This window comes from Argiope bruennichi, chromosome X2, assembly GCF_947563725.1.
Source record: "Argiope bruennichi chromosome X2, qqArgBrue1.1, whole genome shotgun sequence".
Taxonomy (NCBI): Eukaryota; Metazoa; Arthropoda; class Arachnida; order Araneae; family Araneidae; genus Argiope; species Argiope bruennichi.
In genome coordinates this window covers 91,417,378-91,432,279 of record NC_079163.1, presented here as the reverse complement: position 1 = coordinate 91,432,279, position 14,902 = coordinate 91,417,378, and the positions used below count along the sequence as shown (strand labels likewise).

General features: G+C 29.2%; 1 protein-coding gene across 5 annotated transcripts in view; it reads right to left on the bottom strand.

The window, feature by feature from the left end:
* LOC129960839 (homeobox protein aristaless-like) overlaps positions 1-14,902 on the bottom strand; it is a 221,835-nt gene that overhangs the window by 46,787 nt on the left and 160,146 nt on the right. For all 5 annotated transcript variants that reach the window (XM_056074509.1, XM_056074510.1, XM_056074513.1 and 2 more), the window contains exon 2: positions 9,652-10,225. In XM_056074509.1, coding sequence (XP_055930484.1) covers positions 9,652-10,225 — 574 coding nt within the window. The remainder of the gene's footprint in view (positions 1-9,651; positions 10,226-14,902) is intronic.

Here is a 14,902-nt window from a genome sequence, read left to right as displayed (position 1 = left end):
TATTATCTGTAAATGAATGGTAATTTTGATTTAGGCAAAGAGCAATAAAAAATACATTAATGGGGGTATCATGGTAATTTTTTCTTCGTATGTGTCATGAAAGTTTCGTATATTCATAAACTAAAAATCAAGTTCGCTGAAATTCTTTTCAACATTGAAAATGAATATCAATTTCAAGAAAGGTATTAATGGAATTCGTAGAACCCTTTTAGACAGCTACCTTAAAATGAAAAATCCTAAAATGTTGTCACATATTTATCAATGCTAGTATAAAAGTTAATGACAGGTTTATAAAAACCAGTTTGAAGGTAATGCATCGATATTCATCAATAATTTGTAAAATTCTGTTTTTCTCCCCTGTTTAAATTATTCCTATTCTTTCACTTTTATTTTTTAACCTATATACGTGTACTAATCAAACTAGTACAAATTTTCTGTCTGGATTTCAGAAGTGAAAGAATAGCATTTAAAATACAGGTTTTTTTTTAAATAATATATTTCTTTTATATTTTCGACTGCTTAAATTTAAAACTTAAATAATGTCTACATAATGAAATCAATAATCATTTGTCAAAAATTATCAAAACCATTTGACACATGTTTCTATATCAAAAAGATATCTATTGATAAGTTGCCTATTTTTCCATGTCAATCATTTTACTCACTTTTCCTCAATGGAATTTATGAAAAACTAAACTCCTGTTGACAGAGTTTCATTTTTAACCGGTTAACTCTTCTGACAAGCAATTAATTAATTCGAAAACACTCTCAGCGACGAATCCAAGAAGTTGAATACATGATCACTTCTCTTGTATATATTGTTGCTGTTCTGCATAGCAAAATAACGTTCTTGTATAGTTTAGAACCTATACGATTCTGTGAGCTAATTGGCGATCTAGAAACTGATACTTATTTTTATTCTTTTTTAAAACACTTATTTTACTTGACTTTATTTCATGTTTGTAAATTAGGAATTTTGCAATTATTTTTCCACTCAATCACTGTTGTGCTAGTGTTCTGAATTTTTGTTCATTTCTGTATTCTCAATGACAATGTATTATTTTGATATTATTAGAACTTAATTATTAATCATTAATTAAATTTCAATTACCAACTAATGACAAGTTCACCAATGACCAATGGACATAGCTAATAATTTATATTATATGAATAACGAAGAAACTAATTGTATGCTGAGTATCTATTCAAACTTGTGTTTAAAAATAATTTTATAAGATTCCAATCGCAAATTTTTTAGTTTTACTTACTTTTATTTTCATTTCTTATGCAATGGTCCATGCGAACGAATAAAAACACAAATTCAAGTACTTGTTATAAACAGAATTTTTCATTCGCAAATACCGAATAACATACTTAAATAAATCGTATCTTTCTTCCCATTCTACTCAAAACCCAATAAATATAGGACCTAAATGGATCTATATGACACAAATTCAATATATTTTCAATGTTAGTTCCTAGATATGTTCAGAACAATCCTGAAATATTTCTTAATTTTTCATATGCACTTCCATCCAAAATAGGGATCAAAGAGTCGCAGGACCTTCCAGTAATCTTCTAAAATTATTTCTTCTTTTCTTATTTCCGAGTCAAATAACATCGTTTTTTTGGTTCCCTCTCCGAATTTTGAAAAAAACCTATGTACTCTGCAAAGATGGTTGTAAATATTAATTCCTACGTATACTCCAGAAAAGAAACATTTACATTAAATGTAAATTGATTTATTTGATGCCGAAATGCAAAATTTTCCTGGTTCAAAATTCAGTATTGATTTTTTTTTGTCTCATAGTTTTTAAAGCAAGCAATACAAATAAAAAAAGTTATTCGAATGTATGTTTAGAAGAATGTTAGTCAGCTATGTTTAATCGAAAGTATGTTAGAACAGGAAGGACTATTCAGAAGAATTATTAAAGATATACTAACAAATGGTTGATAATTTTTTTTTATTTAAAAGATCATTATGATCTAAAAGCTGAATTTTTCCTATACATTTAAGTACTTGATAGGTTACTATGAACATTTCTAAGCTACGATTTCACATAATTCTGACATGGCTGAAGTAGCTTTCAATATTATACAAAACAAATTCTCAAAACTGTTCATCCCCATTTCCTACTATAGGTTTCTCACTAGGTATATCCTTAAGGAAAAATACTCCTTCCTTCACAACATTCTCTTTCTATTGTATTTTATTTGGATGCTTTTTATCAATTGGATACCTAAAGTCAGGCAGTTGAATCGAGGAGCAGCGAGTGTAGTTTAGTTTTGTTATATTCACGCTCAATTTAGAAACAACCTGCGGGCTATTTTGGGATGGACCAAGGAATTTTGAATCATGGTCCGATTATAAGGATGGGCTTGAGCTAACATACCCCCTCCAAACTGCTCTACACATTTTGTTCCGAAGGATTTAATACTCATCATACTCACTTACATGACGATTCTTCGGAATTCTATATCTGAAATTTATCTGTAAGATATCAATATAAAACCCAAAAGCATTATTCGAGATTCTATTCAATAGATTATGGAGACAAATAAATCAAGTATTGAAGATTTTCAAAGAAATGTCTGTATCAAGCAAGTGATCAACATTGTTGAAAGAAGCACAGATCTATTACTGCTAGCTTGTAGTTTCAGTATAAGGAAGAGGTTAAACTTATCCCTCTCAGCATTCAAGCAGATGGAGTAAGATGCTAAGAATTACATTTGTATTATATTAAAATAATGATGTCTTAATTTCATTTAGTAAGCCACATTTTTTATGCCAAATAACCAATTTATATGTTAGCAAATGGAAAAATTGAAGGACAAAATGAACAGTGTTGACTTCAAAAGTTTTATTAAAAGTTATTTAAGTATTCGGAAGAAATACAAAATGTAGAGGGGAGTAACACTAGACATGATAGTAGAAGAGCATCTCAAAAAAAAAAAAAAAATCAATGAAGCCTTAACATAAGGCCAAAGAATGTTGGATTTTACTTCATCGGGTTGGATTTCTTCATGTCCTATAAATACGAAAATATCAGAAATATGTAATATTCAGAAGGGATAAATTTACAACTTCCAAGTTGATAAAGCAACATCCCAAACTGCATTTTTCAATTTCACTATTCAATAGTGATCAATTTTATCCTAAAATATCATAAAAATTGGAGAAATACTTCTGCGACAATATCTAGGAGGAAATACTAATTCTGTAAATGCTCATCGATACATAAGCTAGAAAACGAAAACAACCAAAGCCATCTTTTCAAATTTTTTTCAAAAAACAATGTATTAGCTTCATAGCATTCTAATTGCATTTATTTTCAAGTTCAACAATGGGTGGGGGAATAACATGGTTTCTACTGAATGGGGATTATTCATGAAAGAAGGTAGATTGAATCCAGTACCCTCAGCACTTCCTGCGGTTTCTAAAGAAATTTTACAACTTCTTGTGATTGCAAATAATTTGACAGTATAAGAAAGCAAACCTTTACGATTCAAAATTTTGTATTAGTTCCTTAGTAGAGTCTTGAAAAAAATTCATCTAAACCAACTAATGGTTTTAAAAGATGAGAGTCTCATTGACTAGCCCTATAAACTAAGTTCTTCTTTGATTCTTACGAGTATTGCTGCTAACACAGTATTATGCATGTTGCATTTTTTATGGAAATAAATATAGAAAAGTACTATAAAATGTGTTTATTTTTTCAGCCATTTTATAAATTCGACATTTTCTCTCCTTTCAACTTATAATAGATAAGAAAGGCAGGTTAGTGTTATTTTCATAAGATTAACAGCTACATACATTAACAATTTCTCACTCAAATTGAATTGCTCAAGAAAAAATGGAGAATTACTTTCTGAAAAATGGCTAAGAAATAGCCATTTTTCAGAGAATATATTTTTTAAAATTTATTTAGAAAATTTTCTACAAGAAGCAACATTTATTTATATAACACATTTTCCTTGATTTCTGAAGGTTTCCAGCTAGTTCATCTACAAACTTAGAATAAAAAAATTTCGAATCACGACATTAAAAAAAATTACAATTTGAAAATTTTTATTGGTTATTTTATAGTATATATCGAAGCATTAACACTTGTAGCTCAGCCTTTTTTCAGATTTGAAAAATGCTTACTTTTAACTTGGATATGAGGGAAAGAATCAAATAAATTAATAAATGTTTGCCTACCATCTTTAACCCGTTCATTTTGGAATGATGTTGCAATGAAAAATTAAAGAATTTTTCAGAATTCATTCTACATCGGAAGAGAAACGAATCCTCATATTTTCAGCTGATTTTCAATTATCGTCATATAAAATCCTTAATTTACTGCGCTGTCATTTTTGCAAGAAACAGCTTTCATAAAGACAGTGCAATTCTTGTTGTTTTGGGGAGTTGGATTCGTTGGATATTATTTTAAGCATTTGTTACATGACTCTATCATCTTGAAGACACGAGGCATGACAAAAAATAAATAAAATGTGCAAAAATGCTGTTATTGAAAAACTGACCCTACCCTCCCAAGTTAAAGATCGTTTGACTAAAAAATCGGACAAATGGAAAAATCGCGTGTTCTCATCAGGACTAGAGGTTCTGCCTCTTTGACACAAGAGGCCTGCTCTCTGAACACTTGATGAGTGGAACCGGTAATTAGCTGGAAAGAATCGCCCGATCGGAACGTTGTGAACGGGGGATATCTACTTATTGTATCGTTTGAAATTTAGGATCGATTCATGGAAAGTCTGTTATCTTTTTACTTTCTCTCGTAGGAAATATACAAGATATTAAAACTGCATTAAAAAATGACACACAGATTTTGATCAATCTTTGAGTTTTAGACCTCCTTGAATCTGAAAATACCATTTTTAGAATCTTGCTCTTCTATTTATGAATCTGTCTATCTTTGAACACGATGGCTTAAAAATGGAGCGAGATAGACGAATCGAATTTAGTATGTAGATTTTAATTAAATTTTGAACTATGTTTGTCAGTGGGAAGTTCCGTCTGTGAGCAGGTAAGCAAGTTAGATAATTCGAAAATATAACTAGACTGGTGATATTTGGTATGCTACAATACTGCTACTAGTATTGTAATTCTGTATAAAAATTTTGACTAAATCTATCAACAGGTTGATTCTCTGTCAGTCTGCCTATTCGTGAGCGTGTGATTGCGATATCTAAAAATGCATCAATAACAAATGAATTTTGATATATGGCCCGGAAACCTAATTCGTCGCCTTAATTCCAATTTTGGTTACCATTACTTAATGGAAATAGATATATTTTAGCTTTGTTTCCTGATTTTTACTAAAAATCAACTATCAAAACTCAATTTATGTGTTTCTTTAAACATTACTATGTAATTAACATGAAACGTTCCGTAAAATGTGAGTATATTAAAAGATAGACTAACACTTCTGTTCGTTATTAATAAAATTAGAAGAATAGAAGATTGGATAAGAGTGTTTTCTTATACATATAGAAAAGTGTCATGCAATAAAATATGAATTTTTACAATTAAGGGATAAGAATTTTATTTTTAATCATCTCTGAAATTTATCATTGATGAAATTATCGAGTAAGATGAGAGGAATTATAGAATCATTTCAAAGGAACATTGCTTTAATGAATATGTAAATAAATGTTGTTTCAACAACAACAACAACAAAAATAACCCGCTTCAGATAAATATTCTATATTTTCCCTCACCAAATTATTAAAAACTTGAAGTTTCGAAAATTTGGACAGACGCCAATCAGTTAATTAAATCTTTAATTTATAACCAATTCACTATTAACTCCTTCCCTCTGATTTTCATTAAAATTTGTAAATTCAATGATTTAATAACTTATTTCCAAATTCTCCATCTCTCTGTTTCTGTGTTTTCATATCAACATTGTACTTTGTCTACTGTATCTACATTTGATAAATTTCATGAACATCGCCCCATGAATGCTTAATGCATATGTATGGGGAAAAATCCGGAACATTCTAGATCCGAACTAGCATAACTTATTAATAACTTGACTCCTCAAGAAAATTCCAGAAAGGATCCACGCAGCGGATGCTGTTTTTCTATTCGCAGTCCTTCGGTATCTAGAACTTGGCATTTTTATATATATGCCATAATTTTTTTTCTAAATATGCTGAAGAAATAAGATAACAAAATAGCAAAAGCTGAACTCACAAGTAGCACTTCCTTTCTTTAATTCGCTAAGTTGAAATTAGCCTGACATCAAACCAAAGACTATAAAGTTGTCTGTATTTTATAGTTTCTGGATTTCAGTAAAGGTGTTTCAATATTTACCTCAAATTGGTAGCTGGTGATATTGACTTAATTACCCAAGGCATAAACTCCGGCCATTTACGAAATGAATAAGTAATTCCCTTCTTCATGACCTTTTCCTTGTTTTATCTAAGCATCATCTTTATGACAGTTATTTTTTATATTTTGAATATTTTAAGACTGCTTGATTATGACACAATTTAATATCCACTTACGTGGTAGGAAGTCGCATAAATCGTAACAACGTTCTTGGTGTTTTTTATTGTTATGTCATTTGCTTAATTAATTCATGGAAGAGAAGAAAAATAAATGTTTTCTTTTTCAATAATTAAATTGTTATTCAATAACACATAAGTGAGAAAAGATGTACCGATACGTAAATAATCCATTTCACTTAAATACTTCCCTCGTGATTTAATTAATAATTAATTTCAAATAATTTCAATCTTTTTCTAGTTCGTAATCTAGTAAATCAAGTTGACAACGCACAGAAGCAACAAGCGATTGCATCATCAACGAATGCCGTGCAATGCATTTTTTACACTTCTCAATATTAAAGAATAAAACTAAAAACATTTCGTAATAAATATAGATTTTATTACATGTCACATCTCTTTTACTTAAACTGATTTCTATACAAATATATCGGTTGAATACTATTATATATTATATAAAATATACTTTTAATTTTATATATTATATACTTTTATACTTCATATATTATATGCTATATAAAATTATTTATAATATATATATTTTTTAAATATATTAGGATAATTTTAAAAAAATATTCACCGTATTATCAGATAAAGTTGTGGTTGATAAAAATCATTATAATAGCTGTCGCTTTTATGGTAATCTAAAATTAGAAAAGCATTTTATTTCTAACGATATTCTTAAAATTAATAGTCCAGTTTTATTTCCTTATATGGAATTAGCATTATTTTAGTTTCGGTATCCACATGAAAATTAATACTAACAGTAGCATCATTTACTAATGAATGGGTTGTTCAAAACCCTCATTATTACTATTCTAATTCACAATAGACCAGCAAAAAATATTCCTGAACAGGATTGAGAATTTTTATTTTTACTTTGTGTAAATAGCGATAAACTTCCACAATTATATTTGGATCATTATAAATTTACAATATCGCAACATCAGTAACAAATTAGGATCAAAATCTGCTCATCGAAACTTTAATACATAAATTATTGTTATAAAATGCATCTATTTAATTTTTTTTTCTTTTACGAAAACAGAGAATTTTGGGCATAAAATCTAATTACTGCGCAATCATCTTCATGTGATGCTATCTTAGAATGTTTTAAATGCTGATAAGAAATAAGAAGAAAAAAATAGCATGTGTATTTTCTTTGTGGTGGCTGATCCATTTATTAAAACCCTACAGGAATCATGTTTATTTTCTATGACATGTAAACCAATAATGCATTGAATATTTTGCTTAAATTTGTATTTTAAGTGATTAATGTAACACTTAAAATTGGTAGAGATTTAATGATGTAGGAAAAAGCAACATCTAATTAATATTGCAAGCATTAAAACAACGCATCTTTCAGACTTAAAGCAAGTGGAGTCATCATTAAAAATTCTTGAGTTACGATTTATATTAGAAAATAAAAGTATTCAAATGAATATTCGTTGTAGATGACAGCAGCGAAAGAGTTTCGTTTTGTTATTTATGTTTGTTTATTTTGTTTATACAAAAACAAAGAACTGATTAATTAAATAAGTATTCTGCATATTTACGAATGTTCCATTTTTGGTCATAAAAATGTTATTTATTAATTCCAGTTTACAATCGGATGTTTATTTAAATTTAAAATGCCACAAAATCCACTTTAAAACTCGCAATTTATTCTTCCAATGACGTTTAATATCTCAGTCAAAATAAATCAATACAAAATTACAACTACTATTACTTTAGCATTGCAAATCACTATATTCCTTTTTATCTCATTATAAAAAATGATAATTATATTATTCGTAAGAAAGTTTGATCGTATGTTAATAAATTAGGTAACTGATTAATTCGTATGTTAACAAAAAGCATTGTGACTCCGTCAGATTGCAATATCTAAAATATCCCTTAGCCTTCCCACCCTAGAGATTCGTATTCCACCACTGATAGGTATAAACTGATCAGCTCGGTAGCATGAGCTACGAGGAGGTGGGCCCCGTTCCTCTAGGCTACAGGGGGTCCCTCTAATGATGGGACCTCCACCACTGGGTGGTCCCTAACATTTCTTGTCACATCAGATCCTAGCGTAGTTCTTGACTTCCTATTCATCATATCACGTCATCGAAAAGGCGGAAGAAAAAAATCTTTACAAGAACTTAAAATACGTTTTTCTTTTTGAAAACAGTGGTATCTTGTCTAATCGGACGACAGAAATCAAGGCGATGTGTGAAAAGTGTCATTATTTGACGATCTCCATGAAAAGGACACTCCAGTCTGAATATTCAGTGAATTGCCATCAACAAAGAAGAAAGGAAATTTTCTTGCTATTTTAACTAAACATAATAAGTTGAAAGTCGTATTTTGTAATTTAAATAAGCTCTCTTATTATTATATATTTAAAGCAGTCATATAGGTTCATGTTTTTGATACAACTTTGAACTCAGAATAAAAATCTGTATACGTAACAGTGAAATGTACGTTTTTGTCAAGTTATTTATTAAAAGCATGCACTTGCAAAAATGTATTAATAAATATACATTTAGCTCTACAATGAAAAATATTTGCTACATAGCACAAGAAAATATAATGACGATAGCACTTAAATGTGAACTTACGAAACAAATAAAAATTCTGATGGGTGGCGAAAGGAAAAGGATAATTGTCCATTTTTAATGGTACTACCAGGTGGAGAAAATTTATTCTTAATTTTTATTCTTTTAATCTTAACAAGAATAGGATGATAAAATACTGAAGAAAAATAACAATCCTTTTTGTAACAAATTTTTTCCCCAGAAATTTTACTTTTTAAAATGTATTTTACTGCAATTTTCCATGGTATCACAAACGAATGATGAAAAGAGAACTGAGATGTTTTTTTAGTTTGATGCTCTTTTATATTCTATATTTTATATGATATTTTTATCGTGTCGCCTCTGCGATGCCAAAATTCTTCAAAAACATTTCTAGTTACACTGTATTTATGTTTAAACAGGATTACAAACTAATTAAATTTCCATTTCAGAAGCTTGAGTGTGACTAACCTTAACATGAATTTTAATAGTAAATGCAAAATACATCAAAGAGTGTTTTAAGAGTATTCAAAATTAGAACTAGTATATCAGAACATCAATTAAAAATTGTTTAACTTACCTTGTAAAAACATCAGGATAATGTGTCCTAGCGAATGCTTTCTCCAGTTCATCTAACTGATAACTAGTAAATGTTGTTCTGTAACGCCTTTGTTTCCTCTTTGGAAAATCATCCCCTTCCAGCATAGATTCAGCAGAAGCAGAACATTTGTTGTTTTCACCATCTTCATCAGCCACGCTGATGTTTTCATCGGCACTGTCCACCTCGTCAGTTGTCGCGGACACAGACAAGTCTTCAGCAACTGCTTCCTGTTGGCGAGGCTTGACTTGCTCAGGACTTGAAGCAGGTCTGGGAGATTTGTCTCCAACAAGTCGCATGACAGACAACTTATGATGAGGATGGTGAGGATTGTGAATCTGCTGTTGCTGTTCCTTCTGGTGGGCTTCCATGAGGTTGAGGGTGCGGGCGGCCTCGCTGATACACTCCTGGCGTTCGATTTTGTCTGATATGCCCATAGTATTTGAAATGGTATTGGGGCGGTGCTCGGTGAGTTCCGGCGCTATGCCACCTTCCGTGGACTGGAGTGAATCTCCCAACACGGACAATGTGGAATGTAAATGGGCTGGACGGGGAACTGTAAGGAAAAAAATATTCAGTACTCAATTCAAATATTATTTGAACTAAGTGAAAAATAATTTAAGAACCAAATTGGTCCATCTAGGAATACAGAAAATGAAAATTTTCATGAAATTCGAATTTACCGGTTATGATTACCAAACATATAATGTGTCAGATATGGCGAGGAAAACCTGAGAACTTCAGTTAAATGTAGATGTATGAATTAAATAAAATGCTAAATTTGGAAATCTACATTATTCCATTTTATAAGATATTAAGCATTAACGTAAACATCTAGGGTATTTTACATATAAAAAAATGCAATTTCAAATAAATGTTATGAAACAAATTATATAAGAAACTTTTCTTAATTTAATTATTCGCTCATCAACTCTCGAATCTATTTAATAAATCTGAAAATGAATCCAATCAATATTTTTTCCATTTATTTCTACGTGAATCACTTTATGTAAATCTTAACTGCACCGCTTTCTATAGAAATTTCTAGCTATTGAGTTAGTTTCAGATATTGACAGAAAATAGAATATTTTTATTTCCAAAAATGGCTTTACGTCGTTGCAATGATTATTACTCTTTGTGAGATAGGAGTGAATGGCTGTGCTACGCAATACAAAAACATATTCTCATTACTAATATTTTCAAACAAATTTCAGGCTATCTAACCAGATGAAAATAAAAAGAATTAGCTGTATTATACACAGCACCAATGAAAACTTTTTTTATTGTATTAAATATACTGTATAATTTTTACTGTATTAAATGTTTAAACATCAGGATATGGTTGAATCTGAATTTCTGAAAATGAGTTTTACTCGATGAATTAAGAGTTTGCGGAACTTCGAATTGTGACAGAGAAATTTTTTTCTTAAAATATGGGGAAAATACCAGCCACAATCAAGTAATTTTATAATAACGAAGTCGGTTAGCACGTGTCATGAAAAGACTTTCTATAATAATAAAGGCAGATATTCATAAATAAATATTCATCAGAAACATTTGATTGCTACTTGTGTGGCTAGTCGCTGGAAAATCGTTGATGGATAATATGCACTTGTAGTCCTCCTTTGTCAAGCCACAGGTCACTGACTGACCATTGGATGTAGTTGCTCAATGTGAGTAAGTAATCAAAGAATTCTCTCATGTGTAACAGATCAATCAATCAATCAATTTCAACAAGTCTCTACAAACAATTGAAAATGGACGATTATCTTGATTACTTTATTCGAATCAGCTTAAGACATTGCGTGTAGTTTGTTTTCAAATGGTTACATTTTCCCTCCGCTATTATTGGTAAGTTCGCACGAAGCGTGCTTGATTTTTTTTTTACTGTTGCTGTTACTCCCTTTTTGTTGCTTTCAGTATTCTATGTCCGCTTAAATTATCAAACATATCAAGATGTATTTTCATTATTATTGTTATTATGGCACTATAGCTATTATTATCTTAAAATGCCGCGTGCGTCGGAAAATTGTATAAAATATTGTAGTGAAAAGTGTAATCTTCGTTATTCCATAAGCGACATTGAAAAATTATTTTTTGCTATCCTTATGTGAAGAAGGACTTCTTTTGCAACCGTGACAAAAATTATGGCAATATTATTAAGATAAAAAAAGATTTTTTTTATTAGTGCTTACTGAATTTAGCATATTTTGTGTTCATTATGGAATTAAATTTTATTTGCCATTTTAGATATGCGGTAAAGATAAATTTTGTTCAAATCAGGTAAATAATTAGGAAATTATTCTATTTTATGAGTAGCTGCTTGAAAATGTAGAGTTTTATTTTTAAACTTTCAATGTCAAAGACATGAAAAACAATTCCATGCTTTCCTTGAACCTCCAGTTATTGTTTAATTGTTAAAGAGAATATATAGGCTAAAACGTTAATAAAATATTATCAGATAATAATAGAGATTGTAATATAATAATAATGATTGCAACATAATAATAATAATGATGAAGATTTTAATGCTGCATTGTAACATAAGAAATCCAATGAAATGCCATATTGAATTTTGTGTATATTACATAACAAGTGTAATATATTTAATAATTTATATTATAATAATTATATGTTTAATTATTATATGTACGTACAAAAATGGTTCGCTTGTTATGATTTTTAAACTATTTATCAAATTTTCATAATTTTACATTATGGTTCATTCTCAAAAAATTATTTCGCTTTTCTATTAGCATATTTTAGAGAAAATTAATGTTTGAATTAGCTGCATTTTTAAAAATGATTTTACATTTATAAATGGCATTAATATTTACCTACATTGTAATCGCCCGTTTAAATTTCAAATGTTACTTTTTTTTTTTTTTTTTTTTTGCTTACCTCTTGAAAAGACAAATTTTCTTGAAGAAAAGGAATATCAAATATAAGAATTTTTCCTATTGAAATATTCTATTCTTATATATAAAAAAATGAAACAAAGCGATAAGAGTTTCAAATATCATTCAACTATTAATTATTTTATTTCGTAAATTAATAATATTTTCATTTTAATTAAAGGATACAAATCATATTGTCTTGGACTATATTATAAATAACTAAATAATCTATGTAAAATTATTGTAGCAAATATTTCAGTCAAATTTGTCGGTTTCAACGAATTATTGAGCAAGAAGAAAACAAGCAATTTGGCCGAAAAATGGTCTATCAAACAAATATAATTGTGATAAATGTGTCTCTCGAAAATCTATTCCCATCTAATTAATTCATATTCAAAATGGAGTATTTTCACTCCTAATATTTGTTTTTACTATCTAAATTTAACAACATCTTGTTCTTCTGCAAGGATTATTTTTGTCATCGAGATGCATACATTTTGTCATTCAGATTCCCAAAGCAAGGGAATATTTTGCGAATGGGCAATGCCTTTAATTTCTTATCACTCCAGTGAGTTGATGGACACGTATTAACCTTACTTTCCATCCCTATTCAAGATAAAATCATTGGCACTATTCCTGTTGGACAAGCACTAAGCCTTTCCGAATGTACTCGTAGACGTCACGATTGGATCCTTTCAAGATAAAAAGTAAAAAATCCTCCCATTATAGGCCGAGACCTCCGTCGACAAAGAGCGTTCAATTTGTTTCTTTCTTGCTGTTTAAGATAAGAAATGTCACAAGCATAAGATAGGGCAATCCGATTCATTTACTTCTCCAAGTTACTTGTTTGGCGGTTTTAGCTGTGCCTTGGCTTCAGTTTCAGTTATGTAACGACTTACTCTGGGTTGGAAATGCATTGACTTATGGCACGTGGTAAGACTCGTCCAAATCAATTCAGTGGAAGCTGGAAAGATTTTGTTTGACAGCTCGTGCGCTCCCACTGAGCGGAATATATTTTAATATATTTAAGTTAGAATAAATTCTGTTTTAATATATATGGCTGATATTTTTCCGAGCTTTTCATCTTTCTTCTTGAGAAGGCAATAATTTTATGTAGCAATGCATAATCCAGAAACAATTACGGTGAAATAAGTAATTTTTATTCTTTTTTCTGAATTAGAAATCTTTCCTTTTTGTTAACGCTTTCTCGTCCATTTTTTTCTTCTTGTTAATAGTCATTTACTTTAAAATAAAGTGGTAGAGGCAAGTAAACGCGGTTCCATAGAAGTTGAGATAAAAGAACAGAAGAAGGAATATTGAAGACAGAATAATGAAATATCATTTCAAAGTTAGACAATTCATTCTATTCTATCTTAGAGATTACAGGGGAAAATATCCATTTTTTTTCACTACTTCGAAAAAGATTGATATTGAGTGCAAATACTTAAAAAAAAAAAAAAAAAAAAAATCGACTTTGAGATGAAATTTGACATTGCAAGTTTTATGATATAAAAAAGATCCGCTAAAGAAATTTTAATTTCTTGACTGATTTTTATTCTGTCGATAAGTTAATTGGAATGTATGAAATGTGAATATCTGTCTCATTATCATATTCAAACTGCTGAAGTGACTTTTAGTAACACAAATAAGATAGATTATAAAATAATTATATTCGAAGTTGAATTTATTTATAATATTTATTAATAATATTTAAAATAAATTTATAATATTCTCATAAATAAATTTTACTTTTTTTTTTTAACTATGTAGTACCGCAAAGGGAAAATCGCTAATTTTCTATTAAATGTATTTCAAAATAAAGTATAACATGTAGTACATATTATTAAAAATTTCTAAACTGATACCGTTTAAAGCTTTAGAAGTTAAATAATTCTAATTGGCATCGTCAAAAATCTTAAATGGTTTGTTTTCAATTATGGCTGTTAAAAGTTCAGTATGACAAGTAGTTTAAAACAGAACTCAACAATGATGATACAAGAAATTGAATGTAAAGTATTAAATAATATCGTTTATGGTATAACCTAATTAATAATATCGTTTATGGTATAACCTAATTAATAATATCGTTTATGGTTCCCTTTACTTGAATTTCTGACTAAACTCTGCTCACCCTTTAGTAACGTTGCTTTATTAATTTTGAAAATATAATCACCCTCCGTTCATTTATATGCGCTACCCCGTATGCGATCATACGTTGATTAATTGAAGATTTATATGTATGTTTTACTATTTTAAAGATAATGAAAATGTTTTATATAAACACTGTCTTTTTGACAATGAATGATCTACAGATTTAAACAAAATAAATTAATAAT